This window comes from Argopecten irradians, chromosome 4, assembly GCF_041381155.1.
Source record: "Argopecten irradians isolate NY chromosome 4, Ai_NY, whole genome shotgun sequence".
Classification (NCBI taxonomy): Eukaryota; Metazoa; Mollusca; class Bivalvia; order Pectinida; family Pectinidae; genus Argopecten; species Argopecten irradians.
The window spans coordinates 15,663,849-15,688,194 of NC_091137.1; the positions used below are offsets into that span (position 1 = coordinate 15,663,849).

General features: G+C 34.2%; 2 protein-coding genes across 3 annotated transcripts; one reads left to right on the plus strand and one right to left on the minus strand.

Annotated features, from left to right (window-relative positions):
• The first annotated feature begins 1,828 nt into the window (after positions 1 to 1,828).
• Positions 1,829 to 7,698, plus strand: LOC138320729 (uncharacterized). Of its 2 annotated transcripts, none has more exons than XM_069263899.1 (12): positions 1,829 to 1,928; positions 2,222 to 2,281; positions 2,490 to 2,569; positions 2,923 to 2,994; positions 3,233 to 3,350; positions 3,603 to 3,694; positions 4,569 to 4,652; positions 4,963 to 5,071; positions 5,562 to 5,627; positions 6,449 to 6,563; positions 6,964 to 7,169; positions 7,526 to 7,698. In XM_069263899.1, the coding sequence occupies exons 1-12, from the start codon at positions 1,901 to 1,903 to the stop codon at positions 7,648 to 7,650; spliced, it is 1,155 nt and encodes a 384-aa protein (XP_069120000.1). In that variant the 5' UTR covers positions 1,829 to 1,900; the 3' UTR covers positions 7,651 to 7,698. The 2 variants fall into 2 exon arrangements, with proteins under 2 accessions (XP_069120000.1, XP_069119999.1); XM_069263898.1 differs by having other exon boundaries at positions 1,830 to 1,928; positions 5,562 to 5,642.
• A 4,782-nt stretch (positions 7,699 to 12,480) lies between these two features.
• Positions 12,481 to 24,262, minus strand: LOC138320733 (L-proline trans-4-hydroxylase-like). The gene is made up of 9 exons (XM_069263904.1): positions 22,524 to 24,262; positions 20,512 to 20,587; positions 20,045 to 20,126; positions 19,543 to 19,653; positions 19,339 to 19,430; positions 18,698 to 18,788; positions 16,609 to 16,738; positions 15,154 to 15,305; positions 12,481 to 13,907 (listed from the first exon to the last, which is right to left on the minus strand). The coding sequence occupies exons 1-9, from the start codon at positions 22,528 to 22,530 to the stop codon at positions 13,803 to 13,805; spliced, it is 846 nt and encodes a 281-aa protein (XP_069120005.1). The 5' UTR covers positions 22,531 to 24,262; the 3' UTR covers positions 12,481 to 13,802.
• Between the last annotated feature and the right edge of the window lie 84 nt (positions 24,263 to 24,346).

Here is a 24,346-nt window from a genome sequence, read left to right on the forward strand (position 1 = left end):
CTTTTTATCACATATCTACAAATACCTACATTACAAAGGGTTTAACGTCAAAATGTATTTCGAAAATCCAGCAGTTACCGCAATTTTGTCCTGCCTTACTCGTAATCCTGACGTCGCGTCATTTTACTTGACGTCATTTAATTGTTTCTGTGTTACGTCACAATGAAAATCTCTCCAGGTCATATTACACTAGTGACATATGCAAAAATATTACACGGGCGTTATCAGTCGGATAATATGATAAAACCAATTACCAATAAAACATTAACTTGCATAGTTTGCACAACGTCATCACAAACCGTCAAATGTGTTTCGGAGGAATAAACAATGTCTAATGGAATAAGCGATTTCTGCCGTACTAATGAGAAAGGACATCAGCTACAATTCGACAATCAGAGTGTTATATCATCAAAGTTTATGTAGAGTACAATCTTTTGTATTATATCTCCATAGTAATCTATTTAAATTACACCTTAAAGGGACATGAACCTAAATAAACCATGTAAATTTGAGTAAAATACATATTTAAGACGTATCAGATACCTTACTAAGTAATATATATCAGTTATTGTGCAAATGTGTCAAATAAAATAATTATAATGGAAATTCAATCTTTCTGTATTTTGAACCGGCCCGGTCGAATTATGTAAAGATAATATAGTAGTGTTAAACTTTAGTGACCTCCCATAATGCACGGCACACATGTAAACAAAATGGTGGGTCAAAAACGTGGGTGAAGCGAACACAAACGAATTATGATAGAAAAAAAAGTGTACGTCAAGAGTCAGTTACGTGCGCGATTTGGAAAGAAGGTAAATACAAATGGATCGCTGAAATGCAAGAGACGTGAGGAACTCCCCACTTTATACTTGCGTGCTGTTCATATGTGCAATAAGTCAGGAACCTCACTTCGCGGTGCCCTGCCGAATGAAAAGTCTCGTTTGACTTTTGACTTATCATTCTTACGCTAAATACAAATTGTTTTATAACGAATATGGCTTAAACTTCATTTGTCAACCATCGTAGTAGAAAACAAATATTCCTTGTCATGTCAGCAAGTTTGTTGTTCATTATAACCTCGCATTCGGCCAGCTTTCGATTAGTGTTCCAAAAATAGAATATGACGGTCTTTTTTAAAAATAATTTTTGAGGTAAATATTCCCATGTTTTCCTGTCGTTTCAGATAACCAATCATTGTAACAAAATATTCAATAAACATCTGAAAACCATATCTAAGCATACAGAACAACTTATTTAAGGTCCATGTCCGTTTAAATAACTTCACATCTAAATCTCAAAAGATAACCACACAACTATATGTCTATAGTACAACAAAACAAGTAGGAAATGTGAACACGATATTAGCCCCGAAACTATCTAGTTTCCATGAGTCTAAATTCATATAACCGCTTAAGTTTACTCTTACCTTAGAAGTTGACCTCCATGACTAAAGACATATTACACATGGAATATAAGCATTATTCGTTGCATGAACAGGAACATACAATACACTTCATCGTTAATATTGGAAACATTGAAAGTATCATACTCCTGTTTATATGGTATATTTACACTTTCTTCACCATCATTATTGCCATTACAATAATTTAAAAAATATCGAGAAAAGCGCTCTATAGTGCGATTGTTTATAGTTTGTATATTGGGTATATGATGAGATAGATATGATCTCATATGCTGTTACAAATATCATCTTGAGCTATCAAAGATATTTCATAATCCATATCAAATTTATTATCATCAACTTATTCAGTTATTTCTTTTATTGTATTTCAGATAAAATTTGATTTAGATTATACACATAGACGCCATTGATAAGATCTCGCTTGAAGTTCAACATGTACACCGTTAAGGCGAGAGTCAGTCAAGATAAGAAGATAATATGGCGAACACTACACTGAGGCGAACAGGTTTGGACTTCACTCCCTGTGGTCTAACAACCGATTTAGATAGACAAACAGAAGTTTAAAGAGTTCTTTTGGTTGATTCTTAAATATTAATAACGGATTCGTTAATGTGTCTGTGTACTAATAGTAATGATGAAATATAAACAGGAAACGGCACACCGTTATCCTTGTTATACATTATACATAACGTTCCGAGACACGGAGATATATTCCATGTCTCAATAATAATAAAAAAACATGTATAAAGCGTGCTTTTGAATGATATAGAACTGTAATACATATATTTTACCATTTAGGAGTGAGCTGGTTAATCTATATAAGTCTGGTAACTATCGTTCGATCAGGACTATACGATGGTAGGTATTAACGCTAATGAGATATTTACACTGATAAGAAATACGTTAACTGGTAACATTGATAATCATTTATAGATAGATAATTAATTGTGTCGTTCGCATCATTTTAAAAAGTTTATTTTAAAAAAATCCATACGGTTATGGCAATGGCTTTTTCAATTTTGCCAAAACCTTATACTACATGTATCAATTCATATGACCTTGTAAGGGAGACAACTCTGCAGCCAATGTAATGACCGTGACAACAGTACGGACTGTAACACTTATGTATGGTGTGCCAGCAACCAGGTAGGACATGTGTCAAATTGTTTTACGTAGAGTAAACGAATCGTAAATCTATTTAGGTAGGAATCAATATTAATATAAAAGATGAAGATTTTGAGTGATTGACATATTTTTTAGCTGCAATATTGATTTTAATATGACGTCTTGAGTACTAATTTGTAACGTTAATTTACTGTTTTTTCCAAATCGTTCGTGAATCAAACACATTACTGGAATATAATTTATTACTTATTTTATAAGCTCTAACAAGACACGATATAAAAGAAATAAAATCAAAAATAAATGATAAGAAAAAAATCACACCATCTTTGTTGACATCTATCAACTTGAAATTAACTTGATTGTTTCCGCTAAAGAAATGCCTAACATCCAGCTATATAACGACGGATGGCCGAACAAAGTACTTCACTGGCTGTGTAGGTAAACAGGTAAGCAAATCAAAGGCAAATTTACAAATTTTATAATATTACAAAATCATGGCACATTAATGTTCACATGAAATATTCAAATAGATTCACAATAGTTTTATAAATGATATTATGAAATGACAAAACATGTCTGAGGGTACTTTTTTTTTGAGGATCTTGATAAAATATGATTACACATTCGACCTTTCCCCCCACCCCCCACGTTAAGGTCACTTGAGGAATTTGTTCTTTACCTTAGGCTTGCGATGATCTAGAACAGCATGGAACTGTAATACCGTTAACAGGACTCCTTCCAGTTCCGTCCAGTATATTTGATCAGAGCTGCTGTGATGGTCAGGGATGTAATGGTATCAGGGGTAGGTATCTGGTCACTGTTTTATAAAAAACAATTACATCGTGATATTTGTTTTAAATTTTAATAGTGAAATAAGTATGTTTCTAACAAATATTGTTTGAACCATATAACGTTTAATTATGACCATTTATTTTTAGTTATCAGTGATACACAGTAATTATGAAATCTTGAATAATTAAGGTTGTCAAAGTCGAAAAACATTCACCAAATAAGTGAGGGTGAATAAATCTCAATATATCAATGATATTGCCAGACTCACCAACTGGACAGCCGATGTGTATGACATGTCCGGAGATCGAGGATCCATCTCAATGTAACAGGGCCAACTTGTGTAGTGAACATCAAGTGAGTTTCCTAAATAGCATGGACTGAATATATCGTATTTGCTCTTTTCAATATTGAATGACATTATAGTTTAATAAATTGATCTCCGTTTATTTATTTGTTTTAATATTTTAGTATAATATGGTATTTAACCACCTAGTTCGTACGCGAATTCAAATGTTTCGCAATATGTAAATGTTTAGCGAATATTTGTATTTAAATCTCATATTTGGATGCACGATTGTACGCAAGAACTCTTGATCGGAAGTTTTGAATTTGATGAAAAATGTGTTAAAATTGATGAAGATACGAAATACTTACTGCATAGGGGAAAAATAAGCGGTGTACAGTTTACCAGAGAGGATCTGTAAACATAACAATTTATTAATTTTAGTACATTTTTACAATATGTTTGCTTTAAAATGTTTTTTTTTGTGTTTTTAGCATATTAAACGTTTCCACTCTCTTTCCTTTATCGCGAACCAAATCCAGCTATGTTTTGTAATATATTTAAGCATTGATTTTTTTTTTATATAATTTGTCTTATATTAAATTTTACAATTATATTTGATAGTATAAAACATGTTTAAATACACCAATCTTGTGAATTTCAAGGGATTCTTTTTCCGAATGGAAATGATACACAATGTTAATGTCTCTATTGTGGCGTCACAATAATGACGGGGTTTCGCGCAGTTCTCTGATTTATTTTTCATTTTCATAGAGGTATGCTAAAAAGTATGGCAACCCAGAAAGCCAGATTTAGTATGAAAATGAAGAAAAAAATATATCCCGATAATTAATTATTCTGACGTCTGACGTTGTTCATATCTAAAATTCCTTACTGTGAGTTGGGGCAGTGTTGAGATACCTAAGTTCTAAGTGTTGTTTGTAGGAGTGCCTGTATCACAAACACTTACACTTCGATGCTCAGTACCATGTTATCTATAAATACGAACTCAAGTGCGAGGATAAAAATGTGAGTTGTCTTTCCGGAATGTATACATATATATTGATCATATAACATTATTCATGAGTGATTAATCAAGCAATGAAAAACTTAGAATATAGGAATAAGAAAAACAATGCACTTTTTATTATTTTTTAAGACAACAGTTTCAAGCAAATTAATTTAACTAATGAAACTACACAATTTAAAGTTCTTTCTTTATTACTTACAGAACCACTGTATTTCCAATTGCTAAATCGTCTAAAATATCTATTTTTTCAATAACATGTATAAAATTTAGTAATTAATGACTCCTCGAGCACTAGCTGTTGCCTTTCAGTCCTGTCCAGCTAAGAATGGATCCTGTCACCCTTCCCCCAGGTCCCCAGGGTGTACAGGGGATCATGGCTGCTGTACGGGGGATTTCTGCAATCTCTTCCACGCCATGTGTAAGTCCATAGGTATCGTTAAATGAGCTTCATTTCAGAATAGGAATGTTTGATAATGCCTGTTACATTTTTTCGGGAATATGTTGTCCAACCATTCACCTTGCGTTTCAATATTGCATACCAAATATCTTACAATAATTATCATATCTAGTATAAAAATTAAGCACATTTGATTCGGTCAATATAGTGTTATACCACCCTGATAGAATATCAAATAAAGACATCGAACTATGCCCTCTGTCATTATTTAATTCTAGAAAGGTGGTAAAACACCAAATGGACCTCAGAAAATGTATATAATTGATAAATTGCCTATATATCACATTAGTTATAGCGATGGATTGAACACATTAAATTTGATAATATTGTTTAATATCCATTTATATATAGAAAGTTAATTCCTTCCAGATCAAAAAAATAAGTCAATTTCTGTATGATATTAGGACAAATGAAAAATAAGCCACTTAAAAGTGACTTTTATTTTTATCAGACATGAAGAATTTAACATCGACGCAATTAGACGCCGGCAATATCCAATATCAAACTGCTGGAACAGGTGGTGCGCTAAGTAGTAAGTGAACAGGTGTTACTTCATGCAGAATCATTTCAATTTTATATGGAAGTGAATCGTCGCAAAAGTTTACATCTATCCCATCTCTCGACAATACTACAAGGCAATATTGCTCTCTCAATCACGCCATAATAGATAGATTCCTTCTGAAGTACGCATATTTGCTAGTCTTTGGAGATATCATTAGAATATAGTTATAAGCGATGTAATGTTACATTAGAAAGCGAAGAATATAGGTAGTGAATCGACCATAGTCTCATTAATTATGACTGTTACTGCCACTTCATCAGTAAACGTATATAATGTTTAATTAAAAACATTGTTTGAAAGTTTACTTTGTTTCTAATTTATGTACAATCACTAAAGAAATGGGAGAGGTTTTTAGCCATACTATTATCATGTTGCACCAATTGTTACTTAACATTAACTGAAGTATTTAAAAAAAGAAGAACATGCTTTCTAGTTCATATGTGTGTTTCTACAGTTTTATTAATAAGGTATGTTTGTTTCCACTTAAACTGAATACTTCTCCCGTGGTATCAATACTGTATTGCCTTTCTTGTTCGGAATGCCATATGATAAACAATAAAATGAAAATGATAAAAGGTGTTTCTGATTACATAAGTGATATTGACAAGCTCATGGCGCCTCTCATCTGACATACGGATCCATTCTGAGTTTTATTTTTTAGTCTTTTTGTACATTTATAAAACATTCCATTCAATATATGAATATAAATTGCATAGTCAAACATGCAAAACATAACAAATCAAATAATACTATTGATTGTTTGTTGATGTGACCAGCGCAGTGTTACCTGGGAGCTGACACTGGACAGGTACAGGTGTGTACAGGGGCCACGCCTTATTGTCTGACGAACCTAACAAACTACCACAATGGGTATCGCCACGTCATCAAAAGGTGGCTAGTAACCGAGTTATTGTAAAAGTATAACATGATTATTATTGATTATAATAGGTGTTTATACATTAAGACGTTTAAAGGTGTAGTAAAGAAAGGATATTACTTTCACATTTGTGTCCAGAACTATGCAAGGCCATAGACAAGATTTACACTTATATCTGAAATGGGGATGGGGTATCTACTATTCTCGACTTTACCTGTTATCAGTATTGGGGAATATTAAACATTCAAGTATTTTTTTTGTCTAAAAAATAGGAAATAATTTCTTATTGAGCATTACACATAAATAACTATTCCATAATGTATTTTATGTGTTTTATTTTCTTCCTATTGATTAAAATATTAGTATATCTGTCAAAACTATGTGTTATGGAAATCTGTTTCTTACGTTTTCTAGTTGTGTAAGTGAAGCTGACTGTTACCAACTCTCAAACAGAGTTATGTCGAGTCACTGCGACCTATATAATCCGGACATTCTATACCAAAGAGACTTCTCCTGTTCGTATTGCTGTAACAAGGACTTGTGTAATGGACAAATCGTTCCCCCACTAGAAACCATGTACATTCCCAGCATAGGAAGTTCTCATATCGTGGTTCGTGAAGGTAAATGCTGTTTAGATTTGAAGAGCACATACTATTCAATTATCCATGTTAATGGCTTTACAAGATGCAAACAAATTGAATTTCTTTTATTATAAAAGTTCGGCTTTTCCGAAAGATATGTTCGGTATTTAACAAGGATCTAAATAATATTGAGATTACGTAAGATAGCTAATGTTATTTGTATTTTAATTTTGCAAATAATGAATACAGGATCATGACTTATACAGAAGCTTTAACTTAACTTAACGTGAGTGGATAATTATCAAGTTGAGACCGTTTTAGACTAACGACTGTTTTGTGATCATGGGTCCTAGTCTGACTTTATTATGGATTCTTAAAATCGATCATTTGTACAGAGCCCAGTGACGTCGATGTAAATGACTGCCGAGATGTGATGAGTGTGGACCAATGCCTCGTCTTCCCTTGTGACAATGAACACCTCGCAAGGATATACTGCAGAAACCACTGTAAACTGTGTTAGTTGATTGTTGTATATTTCACGGCAAATAAATTATACATTACAATATAACGCATTTTATTGGTATAAATTTATTGGCATATCATCGTACGATTTTTTATGATCATGGGGTATAATCATCGATTATGAACCTTTGTTGAGGTTACTAGTATGTTATATCGCCCTGTTAGAATTTAATAATAACCGAGGGCGTAGCCAAAGGGTTTTATTTTAGATTCTACCAGGGTTGTATAATACCATATTGATCAAATCAAAGGCAAAATACATCAGTTATATTTATTTTTTTCTGAAACAAAAATCCATTTTACATATATACCATTGGACACTACATTTTATCAGATATTGCCATATGCCTATTTACGACTTTTAAAGAAATATGCGGAAACCAAATGACGCACATAGTTATCATTTTAGGGATCCCAGATTTTCGATTCGGAACATTATTACAAGAAGAAAGATGATCTTAGGATACCAGCTATATGTTCGGGCTATGTAAGCTCAAGTGCATTAGTAGTATTAAGTTGGAGTTACCGAATATGGAATTACCGAGTTGATATGCTAATTATCTGTACATTACCATATATTAGCTAATCAGTGAAATATTAAAACCCATTTAATAGTGAAGTGTAAGAAACGCTTACTCGTATCAAAGTTTTGTTTTATCCATATACCGGAAGTCGGTTGTAATAATCATGAAATAGGCATGTAATTTACATTGCCACTGCATAGTTCCTATATGTTGCTACTAAGCCCAATGTATGATATTTTCTAATATTAACATTGGCAGTTAGGCTCTGGCATACTAATACCACAATCAAAGTTTAAGAGTTCATGCAAACACTAGGTTTTATTCAGTGTGGGACTTCTCTGAAAAAATGTTAAAATATTCTTAAAAATGATCAATATGAAAATAATATTCTAATTGAAATATTTGAAATGGATTGAAGTATTGTATTTATCTAGGTGTTTTGGTTTTATCAATAGGACTATTTTCATCTATTGCTATTGTTTAGTCCGTTGTTCAGGACAACAGACCGGAAGCCAGTGCCACCCAGTATTTTCCCGCCAAATCTTAGGTTGTTCCATCGAATGATATTTTTCTCAATACAGACGTATAAGTTTTATTTTCATGCTTATTTTTCTATATTTCTTTTTAAAATGATAATGACCAATTTAAATGTAAATATAAGCATTGGTTATCATATTTTTGACATGCATTGGTGTGTAAACATACATTGGGTTTTCTAGTATATATATCATGGTGCGCTAACGCGCATCACTTGGATATTGCTAGAACACCCAATGTATGTTACACACAAATGCATGTCAAAAATATGACAACCAATGCTTAAATAGACTTAGTTAATTAAAATGGAGTAACGAGAAGTGTCTTATCATAAGACCGTTTTAAACTAGGGACCACGGTGCTACAAGCCCTCCAGCTCTGGGTTCCCGAGTTCGAATCCTAAGTTAGACAGTTGCTAGGTATTTTTCAGCGTATAAGCCTGACACGTCCTTAAATGAGCATGGCTGTTAATAAGGCGAGATACAGCCACCCCGCTTATTTACCTTCGTTTTATTTACTTATACATGTACTATATATAATGATTTGTATAATATCATTTAGTGTTGAATCGTAATGCGTTTCCATTTTAAATTTCGACTGATAGCAACAAATCCCTAATATAAATCTAGATCACAATATCCCGACTGTTCTTTTCTTGATATATATTTTTTGAGATAGAAGAGACAAAACCATTTCGTTAATATGCCTTTAATTACATATATTTTGACATTAAGAGACAAAATTATATGACTTTTAATTCTGTACAACACAAGTGTCACTGAGCGGAGTGATACGGTGGCGGTTACAGCCTGGTGTGGTACAGCAGTCCATGTAGTCTATAGCATCGCCATCCTCTATCCTGGTCGGGCTAGGGTTCCCAGCCTGAAGCTCCGCCTGCAGCGAACTGCATTCCTAGCAATAACCACAAGCAATATATTATACAATTGTGAATAATAGCGTTTGGTCGCTTAGGGAATATAGTATTTCAAATGTATGATAAAGACTCAATAGGAAAATGGTACAGATAATCACATCGTCAGAAAAATACAAAATATAATAAAAAATAGTTTTTAATTCAGCCTGACTTACGTGAAATTAAAATGACTCTTGAATTAAAAAAAGAACATTGCTATGCAATGAACACGCATCAACATATCTATGTATCCTGCAGAGAATAAGCTCTACCGGATTTCGTAAGTGTACACATTTTATAACTTTCATAGGATAAAAAAATGCATTTTTTAAAAGTGAAAAAAAAAGAAATATCTATAGTATACGGATTCATTGTTTTTTATCAGTTTATTAACAATTTATATTTTATAACCAAACTTACCTCTACTTTCTTGCATCCAAGATCGTAATGACATGGATTTCCATAAAAGTCTCCTATCCGTCGGTTTATGTAACATACCTGTACATAAATACACGAACTGTCGTTCCAATTGTATATATGTGAATGTAATTAAAAAACCTCTCCTATCTATCTACGTGGCTCATTGGTTTTAAATATTGCTGATCATTACCAATCCAACATAATTCGATAGGGTATCAACCCTAATATTATATCACATGTTTATAACAATGTCTGTGATAAGTTGAAAAGCATCTCATGACAGGGAAATAAAACGTCGTATTTCCTTCGGGGGAAATTTAACATCTTACTTCCCTGGGGCACGTGCCCACATATGGTGACCGCCCGTCTTTCCAATGGATTTAATTCCCTTCCAATTGTACAGCAATAACGGAAGAAATGTAAAACGTCATTTTTTACTCGTCGCAATTTGAAGTTATATCTAAATAAGTGTAGCGAATCGTGAATTTTCGGTATAATAAACGATTTCAGTCCCCGGTGGCAGTGTGATATGAAGGTTTATTAACCCTCAGATGTATTATTTCCCTTGAGCTTGCCCTCGTGAAATATAACACCTTCGGGTAAATAAACCTTCATATAACACTGCCACTGGGCCATAAATGCATATTATTATGCCACATGTTTATGACAGTGTCTGTCATTAGTTGAAAAAACGTCCCATGACAGGGAAATAAAACGTCGCATTTCCTTCGGGAGAGCCCTCGGGAAACATTACACCTTCGGGCAAATAAACCTCCATATAACACTGCCATTGAGGCCATAAATACATACAATTATTTGCAATGGAAAGTATACTAGTACTGTAAGTATTTTTTCTCTCGAGGATTTTGCGTATACGTCTTTAATGACTTCTTCCACGGAGGATTAATACAGCGATTTGGAGCGATTTGGTCAGAACTTGTTTGTGGCGATTACTTTTCTCGATTTCTATAGCTCGTGAAATCCGCAAGTTTTTAACATACACAAAAATAGTTTTGTTTAAAATTAAATTTTCTTTGCATAATGTATCAATTAAAAAAATAATGAGCGGTTATCCCCGTTCAAAATGAAGAGACTAAATAAAATATACTACTTTTTCTTGAATATGGTTTTAAATGGTCCTTGTACCCCATACTGAACGCAGCATCCTTCTACAATTTTGTAGTATACAGACTTGCCTCGTCTTCCTGGCAGAGATAGGTCTTGTTACATGCTAATTCGTCAGTCTCCAGCCAGCAGTCATAGCATGTCAGACGGCCAGCTGAAAGTTCACACAAATCACATCAGTCAAGGCAATTTTCATGGAAACTTAATATATATATCTGTATTAAAAACAATATATTCGGTGTTACATTTATATCTTAATGTTGTATTTACTATAACAGCATACATATATGTACATGTAGCTTATGACGTTTTGAAGACGCTTCAATACGCGGTTGATGTTTAGAAACGCCTATTTCAAAGACATTTGGTCTCATCGACCAGAAGATTTGTATCGAGCTCGTCGTTCAGGAGAAAATTCTGAAGCGATGTGGTCTTTTTTAAAATATTTTTATCCTGTGTTTCATTTGGATAATTAGGAAACGTTTTGTGATTCTTTGAGGGTTAAAAATGACGAAAGCATGAAATTAATACCCATGAAGATATTTATTTTCGTTTTGACGCGCCATCGTCAAGTCACCTTTGGAATGTTATCTACTTCATCAAGGTAAGGTCAGGCTACCATCTTGACCGGCTGGCTACTTGACAAGGGTTTATATTGATATTGATGTGTCCGATAACGGAATTTATCTACTACCGGGATCTCTAGAGACTGGAAACGTTATAACACGTTATTACAGAAATGTACAAAGCAGTTTTATAGATAGTATAAAAACATGGCTTACCTGTCACAGACCCGATGGCAACACCTATCAAAATAATTAAGCATGCAACTGAGGGATATCAATTATAACCATAAGACATGACCATATTTCTGAGTAGAATTATACATGTATTCATGATTCCATTGATATATCGAAATGTCTTTTTTATATGAACCAATGTGTAATATTAGGGTCCGTATTGATGAAGAATGTATAAAAGGTTTGATTTAAACCAATGTGTGACAATGTTGCTTGAACGCACTTTCCTGTCTTACCATTAAATAATCATTGTTAACAATAACCGAGAACTCCTAACACCTAGTTATAGATTTCAAGGATAAAAACGAACTGATGACGAGACAACTTTGACAAAACTTACAGGCTAGGGCGAGAATCGCGACGGGAAATCTGGGTGACATGTTGGAATCTTAATCAGTACTGTAATATTAAAGAGTCACACGCCTAATGTCCCTCGCCAGCATTATTTTACATTTAAAGTCTATTTCAAATACATACATTTTAGCAACGACAACACTGAATAAATGAAATAATGCAATATCGCGACGTCACTTTAATCAAATCATTTTCATAGCCTAGCAAAATTTTGTTATTTCAATTGTAAAATGTTCCGTAGCTTGCACCTTTAAAATTTTTCAGGAGTAGCGCAAAAATAAGATAAGGATCTGACCAAGTATATCATAAAGGTAGTAAGCGCGAGAAACCTCTGGGATTACGTGTTAATGAATGCATCGACACGTATTCTGTATATCCATATTACAGAGTTATCTAACATTGCGGATATGTATTGTTCGTGACTTCATGTGTTTGTGAGAGCTTACTTTTTCAGAGAAAACAAGGTCGATTTCGCTCAAATGATTAAAACGTCACCATGGATATCTGCCCGCAAGGGAACTAACTCTGTAATATGCGTCGACGACTATTAACAAATAATGCAGCCCCTATCGTACCAATCATCTATATAATTAACGAACCTGTCTGAAACAAGACGTCCTTGTCTTTCTAAGAGGAAATCTACATCTCCTGTACATGTTCCGCTAATTGCGCCATTACCGTTACTATGTTTGCTCGACATGACCATATCATGTCGTTTTTTGCTGCGTTAATTCAGTCATTTGTTGTTTACATACTTTTATGAAATAGATTGGTTAAATAACAATAATATTCACTCATGCTAAGTAATTGTCTCATTTACTGCACCATAGAAATCACTATTCCCTTTCAGAAGTGAAAGTTGTTACCTCTGTACACAAAGCCACCTTCCCCATCGCCACCCCAACAAGTCCAATACATGTAGCATATGGTCATTTCCGTCCGTAGTACTGGTATACCTCATGCAATATACTCATGTTTGCTGAGGCTGTATACCAACACAGACTTGTGACCTTACTGCATCAAATTTGAGCTTCATTTTCTAGAAAACAGGCTGAATTTTATGTTAAAAGAGGTAAACAGCTCGCAATGTTCACGTATGGAGTATTAACTTACAGTCGCAATCTTCGTAGATCTTATTGCTGCAGATTTCAAAATGGCGGGATTTTATTATTGTGAATTGAAACAAACACGTCGAGGTATGAGATGAAAATACTCTATTATATAGTGGATGTAAAGGATATGCATTTAAATGAGTTGATATTCCAATATTGCATTACGTTTTTGCAATTGATGAAGTTGTATTACTAGCCATCCTTCATAATAGAAAATCGGATCATTTTGTATGTTGAATGCAAAAATGTACATTAGAAAGAAGATATAGGATGTAATAAAAGCGATTTGGTGAATCTCGAGCTATTGTTAGAGTTAGGGAATCCCAGGTACCACTCTAAATGATATCACATTCGATTGTCTGTCACTACTCTGGTTTAACTTTAACAGTCACATCGTTCTTCGGGTCAAGAAATACTTTTCCTGACAAGTCTTCTTCATTCTCACACTGCGCTATAGCACTATCAGCGACCTGGTAAGAACACAACAGTAATGGTTAGAAATATAACGCTAGTGAGAATATGAACAAATATGTGCACTGAAGAAAGGAAACAAAAATGACTTACGGGAAAAAATTCTACCAACTGCGTTCACAGAAATATAATTCAATAAATGTTGTATAGCTATAAACTTCAGCATAATGTCATAATCAATACCAAAACATATATAAGAAACATTATATATACGAGTATCGATATAAAGATAAATGAAACAAATGGATATGTGTTGATTTGTTAAATAAAAAAGCACCTTTGTAACCAATATAACATTTAACTTTTCCATTTTAAATAAAACACAATTCAAAAGACTTCCTCACAATTTACAAAAGCCGATATAGATGTGATAAAACCAATAAATCTCTTATGGTTACTTTGCGTATTCAGTCTTAGTTGATACCAAAAACGTAAATGCCAAAATAACTACATGTAGAAGCTAGCAGAAATTATCACAGGTAAAATCAGCCCTTTATACTGTAGTAGGCAAAGGGATGCTTGGCCACCCCTAGTTATAAGGTACAAATCTAGAATACCAACCTTTTGTATGGGATTGTAGTAGGCAAAGGGATGCTTGGCCACCCCTAGTTATAAGGTACAAATCTAGAATACCAACTTTTTGTATGGGATTGTAGTAGGCGAAGGGATGCTTGGCCATGGCATAGTTATAAGGTAAAAATCTAGATAACCGACCTTTTGTATGGGATTGTAGCAGGCGAAGGGATGCTTGCCCACGGCATAGTTATAAGGTAAAAATCTAGATAATCGACCTTTTGTATGGAATTGTAGTTGGCGAAGGGATGCTTGGCCACGACAAAGTTATGAGGTAAAAATCTAGATAACCGACTTTTGTATGGGATTTATAGTAGGCGAAGGGATGCTTGGTCACGGCATCGTTATAAGGTAAAAATCTAGATAACCGACTTTTGTATGGAATTGTAGTAGGCGAAGGGATGCTTGGCCACGGCATAGTTATAAGGAAAAAACCAAATAACCGCCTTTTATATGGAATTGTAGTAGGCGAAGGGATGCTTTGCCACGGCAAAGTTATCAGGTAAAAATCTAGATAACCGACTTTTGTATGGGGTTATAGTAGGCGAAGGGATGTTTGGTCACGGCATCGTGTAAGGTACAAATCAAAGAAAACAACCTTTTGTATGGGATTGTTGAATAAGGGATGCTTGGCCACGGCATCGTTATAAGGTTAACATCTAAGTAACCAACCTTTTGTATGGGATTGTAGTAGGCGAAGGGATGCTTGGCCACGGCATCGTTATAAGCGGCAGAGTAAGCTATAGCGTATGCAAGTCTTTGCTTGGAGCTTGTGTTGTTGCCACTGGAGTGAAGTAAATTAGCATGGAAGAAAATGGCATCACCTGGAAGAGAGACAATGGGCTGCAGTTGTCGTAATCATCAAATAATCCCAGAATACCTGTAAGGAGCATTTTCATTGGCCTTAAAATTACGCTATTATCTTACAACGTAAAATATGATGTCGTCATTTGTAACGACGTTGTCTGATTGGTTGAACCAACGGCTCAATGATTTCATAGAAAACACGGAATTCGATTGGATGTTAAGGATTAACTTGAATAGATTTTATGTCAGGACGTATAACACAAAACATCACTATGCTCTCAATGTAAACCTCTTCGCTTGTATACTTATACTTAAAATACACAGTTTTTTTGTGTTATACCTCCATAACTTAAACAAGCTTTAAAGTTAAACCTTTAATATCACGATGGATTTTGACGAACTTGACTCAATTTTGATAGTAGGTTATTACAAATGCCATCTATGAAAGCAGTTTGCATCTAGATTTCGCTTTGATGCCATTTTCACGATGATAACAAACAGCACACACTACAAACAAGTAAAAACAGTCACCGGAAGTCCCCTAAAGGTCACCGCGCACGGGTCATGGAAGGCAGAAACCTGCGCGTGGGACTTGGTTTTTTTTTTTTTTTTTTTGAAATCTGTGCTATTTTCCCCTTCCTTTCCCTTTTTCCCTTTTCTCTCTATTTTCTCTTACTTTGATATCTCTTCTATCGTTTAAGACCATCTGCATGTCTGTATCTTGATAATTAAGCTCACAACGACAGGTTTCCGGGCACACACTAAAATCCGGATTTCAGACCTCAATTTTTGACTTATTTGGGCATGTTCAAAGGTGATTTGTGACGTCACTAATGCAATGACCGAATCGATATTGACATGCTATATAGGGATGAACATCTTCTTTTCAAAAAACTAGTATTTAGTTTTCTACGGTCTCAGTGGGGCTCCATAAGGGTGCATGAAATGGGGCAAATGCATAATTACGCATAAATACGTTACGGCCGTCCAAAGGATATAACCATCTACACGAATAATCTTATCATTGTTGGTCATTTTTAAAAACACATGGTTGAATATTCAAGGAAGAGTACTAAGGCCAAAACGTCACTACAATTGATTGTCCAAACTGAATAAGCAAATGTTCTTATTTGATCATAAAGCATTTGCAAGAGTTTCTTTGATTTGTGTTCATAATGAAATCAGCAAAATGATCCAAAATCTATTAGCCAAAATAAACGGATCCTGCTATCAGTAAAATATATTCTCGAAATCATATTGCTAGTATATAAACTATAAAATCGTTGCAATTAAAATTAAATTATTTCATCTAAATTAAACCTTGATTTAGCTCAACATATTCAAGCTTCAGTTTCTCTTTCAGCTTAGACACTCTCTCAGGCTCCGCCATTTGTTCGCCTTCGTAAAAGCCGTGATCTAACCGGCCACACTTATGGGAGGACCGTAGAACCTGGAATCATGAAACGGAATTGGCCAATACTATGATAAAAACTTAAAAATTTAGGCATCAAGTACATGTACGTAATGTCCATGTATACCAATTAATAAGGTTAAAAATGAAATTATCATAAAAAACATTCAAAGAAAAATGCATGGTTAAATTCCGATACAAAAGATTTTCAAAACAAGTGGCAGTGACTCCATTTTAACTATTGTGTAAACTCTATTAAAGACATTTAAAGCTTTATACAGTGAGCAGTTGAGACTATCTTAAAATGTAACTTGAAGATATAAATTCAAAAAGAAAATAATAGAAAAAGAGACACAGAGGGCCTGTATTGCTCACTTGTTTTTTGTTTTCACTAATTATCACAAACACTCTTGAAGAGCACAATCGATTCCACGATTTCTTTAATTTTGAATCCCAACCATATAATGTTGCTAACAATATCATTTGGATATGAGCGTTATTTAATACTAAGTTTAGAGAAGAAGTTTGTTATATGAAAGTCGCCATATTACCCGTTTTGTACAATTTTGACCCCGCCCCTCTGGTCCCCAAGGGGTCAGCCCCATCATTTGTACAATTTTGAATCGTCACCATATAAGGATGCTACAATTGCATTATGAGTACTATTCCTTACTTAGTTACAGAGAAAAAGTCGTTTAAATGAAAATAGCCAAATCGACAATTTGTCCTAACCCCTCAGGCCCTCGGGGGTTTGCCCGATCATGATTACAATTTCGAATTTCCACCCTATAAGGATGATTCCTTTGCATAAGGAGTGCTATCCCATACTTAGTTTCAGAGAAGAAGTCTTTTTTATGAAAATAGGCAAATTGAACCTTTTGGTCCCGCCTCTCAGGCCCACGGGTGTCAGCCCGACCATTTGTACAATTTTCAGGCAGGACCTCATAAAGATTGTACCAGTCAAATTTTGTTAAATACCGAGCAGCAGTTATGGAGAAGAAGTCGGACTGACGGAAGCCAGACGACGAACGCCGCTGTATCGGATAAGCTCATCTTGGTCCTTCGATACAGGGGAGTTCAAATTTATTTGATTATTATGTTTAAAGATACATTGCAAATATTATATAAATACTACCTGCATTAGAGGGTGACAGCGCCTAGTGTCACCCCGAGGATATCACTGTTCGCCGAGGGTGACAGTGACATTCCGAGGGATGGCACTAGGCACTGTCACCCTCTAATGCAAGAAGTATTTATTTTATTATACCAAAAGTCTAGAAACAAAACTAGTTTTCAAATATTTGCAATCTATTGAAACGTTTAACTGATTTTAGCAAAAGTCGAACAATCACCGTCGGGAGCAGAATAACACACAGCTTCTACTCAGTAGCGCTAACTATCATTGCATTATAAAAAAGAATATTCACAATAAGCATTTAGTGAAAATTCTTGTTGTCTTGTCCCCTGCGTTTGTTAAAATCTCAACGTTTTTGTAAATCTCAATGAATTTTGGTTTCGTCCTGTCGTCTGTTTACAACAACATTAGCAACGTCACAAAGACGCTTGAAATCGCATATCTGCCGTTCACCTAATCACCGACGGTTCCATAAAAACAAACATATAGCGCTTGCACGGTAAGCGAAAAGGTGTAAAAGGAGAGCGCTGTTTTTAATTTGGAAAAAAATATTGATAAACAGACTAATTTGGCAAAACTATTACTAAATAGATCCAGATAGATTTTGAAGCGTCGCTTCAAAAACAAAGATGGCGTCGAGAAAAGAAACGAGAGCGCATTTTTCGGGAGGTTAATATTTTGCACTATCAAAAATACACTATCAACCGTTGCTAGGGGGTGCTACGAACGTGTCTATTGTTCCTATTGTTCTAATGTTACCTGCCGTGTGAAAGTGTAAAATACCAAATATCTCTCGACCAATCAGAATGCAGGATTCTCACTTGAGGTATAATAAAATATTATATATAGAATGTATGTAATACCTGCAAACAGCCATTTTCTTTGGTATTCTCGTCGACTGCGATGGACACCGTCATCATATCTGGGTAAGGAAATCCCTGTTTGTACCAGTACCTGTGTCATGGTAAAGTGGATGATAATCGTAGATACCCGGTAATAGTCTGGCACGAAGGATCGTGTGTGCGCTGAGAAAGTAACTATTACTAATGCATACCAGGAGCCAACAGCAGACAATGCCTGCTCTCGAATATATATTTCTTTGTACAATGAAAATACGATAAATTAAAACAAATGCATAAAAAGTTTGTTTCTAAAGCAAGAAAATGAACTGTTTTCCTGGTTATGTATACAAATGAAACACTGCTTCGGGCTGGTCTAAACCATAGCATTTAATGTATTTAAGTCAATTATTTGAGGAATAAATCATATTAATATAGGTTTGAATTCAAGTCACTCTAAAATTGCACATACGATATTACTGCACAACAAAAGCCAAAATAAAAAGCAAAAATTTGGATCATGATAGATATTAATAAAAAGTGTTCTACGCATGTGATTTGGTAGTTTGAAAGCAGTTATTCGTTTTGATAACATGGTTGTGGGGGAGAAAGGCATTCTTTCATCGACTGTTAATCAAAGTAAATACGGATCTAGATTAGTTTACCCATAATCCTGATGCCACACAAACTGTCCACCGATTGATGGTTTCTTCAGTATCGCCTTCGCATGGAAATGGAATAATTCACCACCAAGCAACTGAAATGGTCGAGGAAGAACGTGAAGTAAAGATATCTCACACCGTATTGGTACGTTTTACATATTTACAACTAAATACTGCATTTTCTAAACATAGAAATACATTGATTACGTGTTCACAGATGTTGACGATTTTTTCGCTGCGGGCTACCATTCCTGTGACGTCATTTCCGGGGTTGTTCCACAGACTTAAAATGATGTCCCGACCGTCACCGGATGGAATCTATGTGGAAAAAAAGAACATTCTATTGCAACAAATGTCAATAAAGAACCGAGCGAATAAACTTATCACAATGACATTATGAGCTAGGAGTGTTTTTATTGCAGCAAACATCACCATACATGCCATTAACACACGAATTTTAATACTGTAGCAACAGACTTAGACCAATCAATATTGTCAACATTTCCATAGGGAAATATTATACAACACTATAAAATGTGCAAGTCATCTACTAAACTATACCTAATAGTAAACAAAATCCCAGATGGAATATACAGGTGCTTAATCATGTATTTCTAACGGATCAAGTTAGCTTTGCATTACAGACGAACGATACTACAACGTGTCTACAACAATAAGAATGGTATGAGAAAATCAACAGAAAACCTACATTGTATTGATGTTTCATCACACCATTAGGGTTTTCAAAAGCGCTTCTTATCCTTGTTATTTCCTCCTTATTGAAAATGTTTCTGTTGATATAAAACAATTATACAAAGTCAGTACGATTATAATAATCATATGATTCGATATGAGACCACTTACCACGCTGCATTTGTATAAGTACACGGTAATTGTTACTGCATCATTGTCGGAAACGAACGAGTCATCGCTCTCTTCTGATGTGTTTCCGACGATGCATATTCATGTTAATTTTTTCTTTCATTGCACATGTCTGCATTGTAAAGAATATGTGTTAAAACAAATCGTTGATACGGCTGTTGTAAGTTGTTAGTTGCGTTACATCATTGCTGATATAATATATTACAGTTGAAACAATAATATTAGATATCGAGCATGACGAGAAGGATAAATATAGGGGTCAAATTTTGGTATAAGTAACTCATGATCACTCACCTCATAATGATATACCCAAAGTCGTCATATTTTTCTTTGATAACATCTAAGTCAACGCCGTTTAGGAAGTCAAATTCTGCAAAAGTGATAATGATTTTTTTTCGAATCACTTGTATATTTCGTTTAAACAACATCAAGGTACAAGTAGGAAATCCGTTTCATGATTTCTTTATATTTTCTGAATACAACTAATGTGGTACATTCATTTCTGTCCTGTATTTGTCTATTACAGAGGTATCCGCCCTTCTGAATATGTATTGATTTTGACGTCATATTTTTGTGAGCAGAATGTCATACTTTTCGTGAATTTCACTCGTAAAATAAAACATTATACATTAATAATTCAATGTTGCTTGTTACGAGCATTTCCATTGGCTTAAAAATTTACTTTATCAGCCCATAAAGGAAAAAATGGCGTCGCACTTTGTAACGTCGCTTCTGATTGGCTGAGAAGACGGCGTAATAATTTCATAGACAAAAGAGTCCCAAATGAATTTTAAATGTTGAAGAGATTATCTTTAGTAAATTGAATTATAAGGATTAATTTGAATAGATTTTTTATGTAATGGAGATATAACACAAAAATCTGAGTGTACTCTCATCATAAACCGCTTCGCGGTTTATTTAGAGTACACTCAGATTTTTGTGTTATATCTCCATAACATAAAAAATCTATTCAAGTTAATCCTTAAATATAATCATGTATTTTTGCACTCACATGGAAATAAAACATTATACATTACTATCTTCGTGAATTTCACTCGTAAAATAATAACATTATACATAACTATCCGCATGAGAGGTATGGGACTATTTCACGTACCACGTGATACCCGACAACGTGTGTGCGGAACTAGTTTCTCCAGATGGAACGTAACTATTTGTAATCTTCCAGCTAAAATGACGTTAGCGCGGTATACCATCTTTTGACGTCATTCCATCACCAACAGAATCAAAAGTCCCGCACAAACATTATCGGATACAAGGTACGTAAAATATTTCCATTAACGATATGCTTTTCTAAATTTTCAGATTACAGGTATCTATTCTCGTGATTAGGTATTGATTATGAAGTCATATAATTGTGAGTGTAACGTCATTTTTTTCAGAGAAAATGACGTAATTTGTACTGTAAAGAAATGAAGTCACGAAAGATACATGTACCTGTCCATAAGAAGATAACTAAATAATATGCAAAGATGGTTTAGTAATGCTGTGGCATTTTCGTGATGTATGTGATAAAAAATCTTTCCACTTTGTAGTATTATCTAATTGAAACATACTGCCAAAGGCAGCGCTATTCAGTTCCTCTCTGTACGCAGACTTTCCACTTGAAAGTGTTATTTAAGTGAGAAATACTGCTGATCTTAAGGTTATTAAAAATATGTACTTAGTAAGGCATTGCGAGATTCAGGTAGTAACAACAATCTAAAAAAAACATGTACACAACATTGAACCTGTTTTATAATTTTAACCGTTTGTTTGTATAAATCTTTCATGGATAGTCAGAAGGGTTTAACGCATGAAATACGCAATCATCTATTAAACGGTACTCTAAGTAATCATTTAAAGTCTACAGTGTTTATATGTTTCGATTATTGTATTTCATATGATTAAATTAATCTAGGGCAAAGGCAAACAAGTTTCTTTATCATGATAACTGACTTCACACATTAAACATTTAAACAAATCTGGTGGAATGGTGAAGCCTGTTGAATGTTGTAGTTGTAACGAGATAACACCAGTAACATAACACATTATTCATGGAAATCAGCATTGCCTAATATTATACATTTTATTTGTTTAATGCAATTGAATTAAACAAATATCTAAATATTGGACGAATTCACCACAGCAATATTTACAAGACCAAAGTGATGATTCATGTAATTGTAATCTTCATGTAACGCCCCTGTGAATCAAGCGATATTACCGAACTACGTATCAATAAGAAACATCAATTGATAAAATATGTATTTACTATTATGTATATCTTTGTAAACAACGCTTACCTGCCATAGTTATTCTTGCTGACTAGACCATCAATAATATATAGACCTTTTAATAGCTCAGCAGACGAAATGCCTGGGGTAGATATCTTACACATATGATAACTGTATATATATATATATATAGGTAAACAAAGATATATAAAGGTATCGTAGGGAAGGTCAGGTCATACTTAAGAGATACACAATTTAGACTGTCCAGCGGTGATGTCAACGACATAAACAGTACTAGATATAACCCAAATACGAAGCGACTTTCTATACAATGGTCGAGGGTTAGATAAACTTCCTAAATATACTAAAAACGTGTTAAACTAAACACTTAGCACAAATTCTCAGTGTGTTACTTATTCTATTTATTCATTCATTTTGCTGTAATATCCATGTATATTTATTATGGTAAATAAGCGGCTACACTTATTCTCAGACTATTAGTCTGACTATAAGTATCCTGCAAATATTTTTTTTAATTAAAAAAAATTCAATTCATTTTTGTGAGGTGCGTTGTCACGGGATATTATACAATTTTGACCCTCTCTGGAGGGATACATCAAGAAATGGCTCCTGGGAAAGTAATTTTTCAAGGGCGAAGCTTGAAATAAAATAATTCGTCCCAGGAAGACAATTTTAGATATATTCAGACACTAAGGTACATGTTTTCTTATAAAGGTTATACGGCATTACGTTATATTCAACATCACCGAGAGTATAAATATCCATTTCATGTTATGATGTTATAAGTTGCTAAATACGTCGGACTGCAGTAAATGAATGTAACACCAGGCACTGACTCCATGATATAAGGTAATTAATGTATTCAGTTACATTTTTCATAGTTAGAGCAAGAAAATGGAATACTCGATCTTTGAGCAGAAGGCGTTTTTTGGTACCTTTTCATGTTTAACCAATTTAAATAACCTCATTTGTATTCAATCAGTGATCCTATGGTTATCTTGTAGAATTGTTTTTATCAAGTCCTGGTTCAAAGGGAGACTACCTTCATAGAACGCTGTGTAGACTTTGGTATCTATTAACAGAAATCATTTCATGTTCGTGCTATATAACAGCGTCGAATAGTATTTTCTAAGTGTTTGTTTCATTTTGGTTTCTGCTAGGACATTTCATAAATATTGTCCCCGAATAATTTTTGATAGGAACATCTGTACGGTCAACGATTTTCCCTTTTATTTTTGTTTCCCTAAACTGATCCTACTGGTTGGGACACACTGAATTCTATAACAGTGGTAGTTTCTGCTACTATTTAGCTGCCCATTGTCAGCATTATGTGACCGGGTCGGTATTCTTTAGTGAGATAGCACTATAAAATGGACAATTTTCCACTATCTGAAAGGGACACAACACGAACACAGAACCCGAACATACCGACATCAACACACAGCAACACATTGCGAGGCCGTCCATAAACGACCCTGGTAATTAATAGGACGTTAGTAAACCAAACCAAATCTTGCGATTTCCTGTAAGATCCAAACCACTTATCTCTTTGTACATTTTAACACTACAGCCCTTTTCGATGAGTTTCATTTTAGCCATTTTTGTTCATTAACGCAATGATATTACTTAGATACAGATTACAGCAAGTATAGTTCATAACCCACCAAAATCACGCCAAACGCAAATAACTTAAAAGCACAAAATGAACCTATACATTTGTATCTACAAAGTTTAAAAACTTACTATTATATATTATAAACGAAAAGCTCAATATATTTAAGACGGATCATAGCTTAAGCATAAACATATTTAACACAATATGCCCCATGTCAGACATTAAATAAAGAGATAGGAACGCAATCTTAAAAATA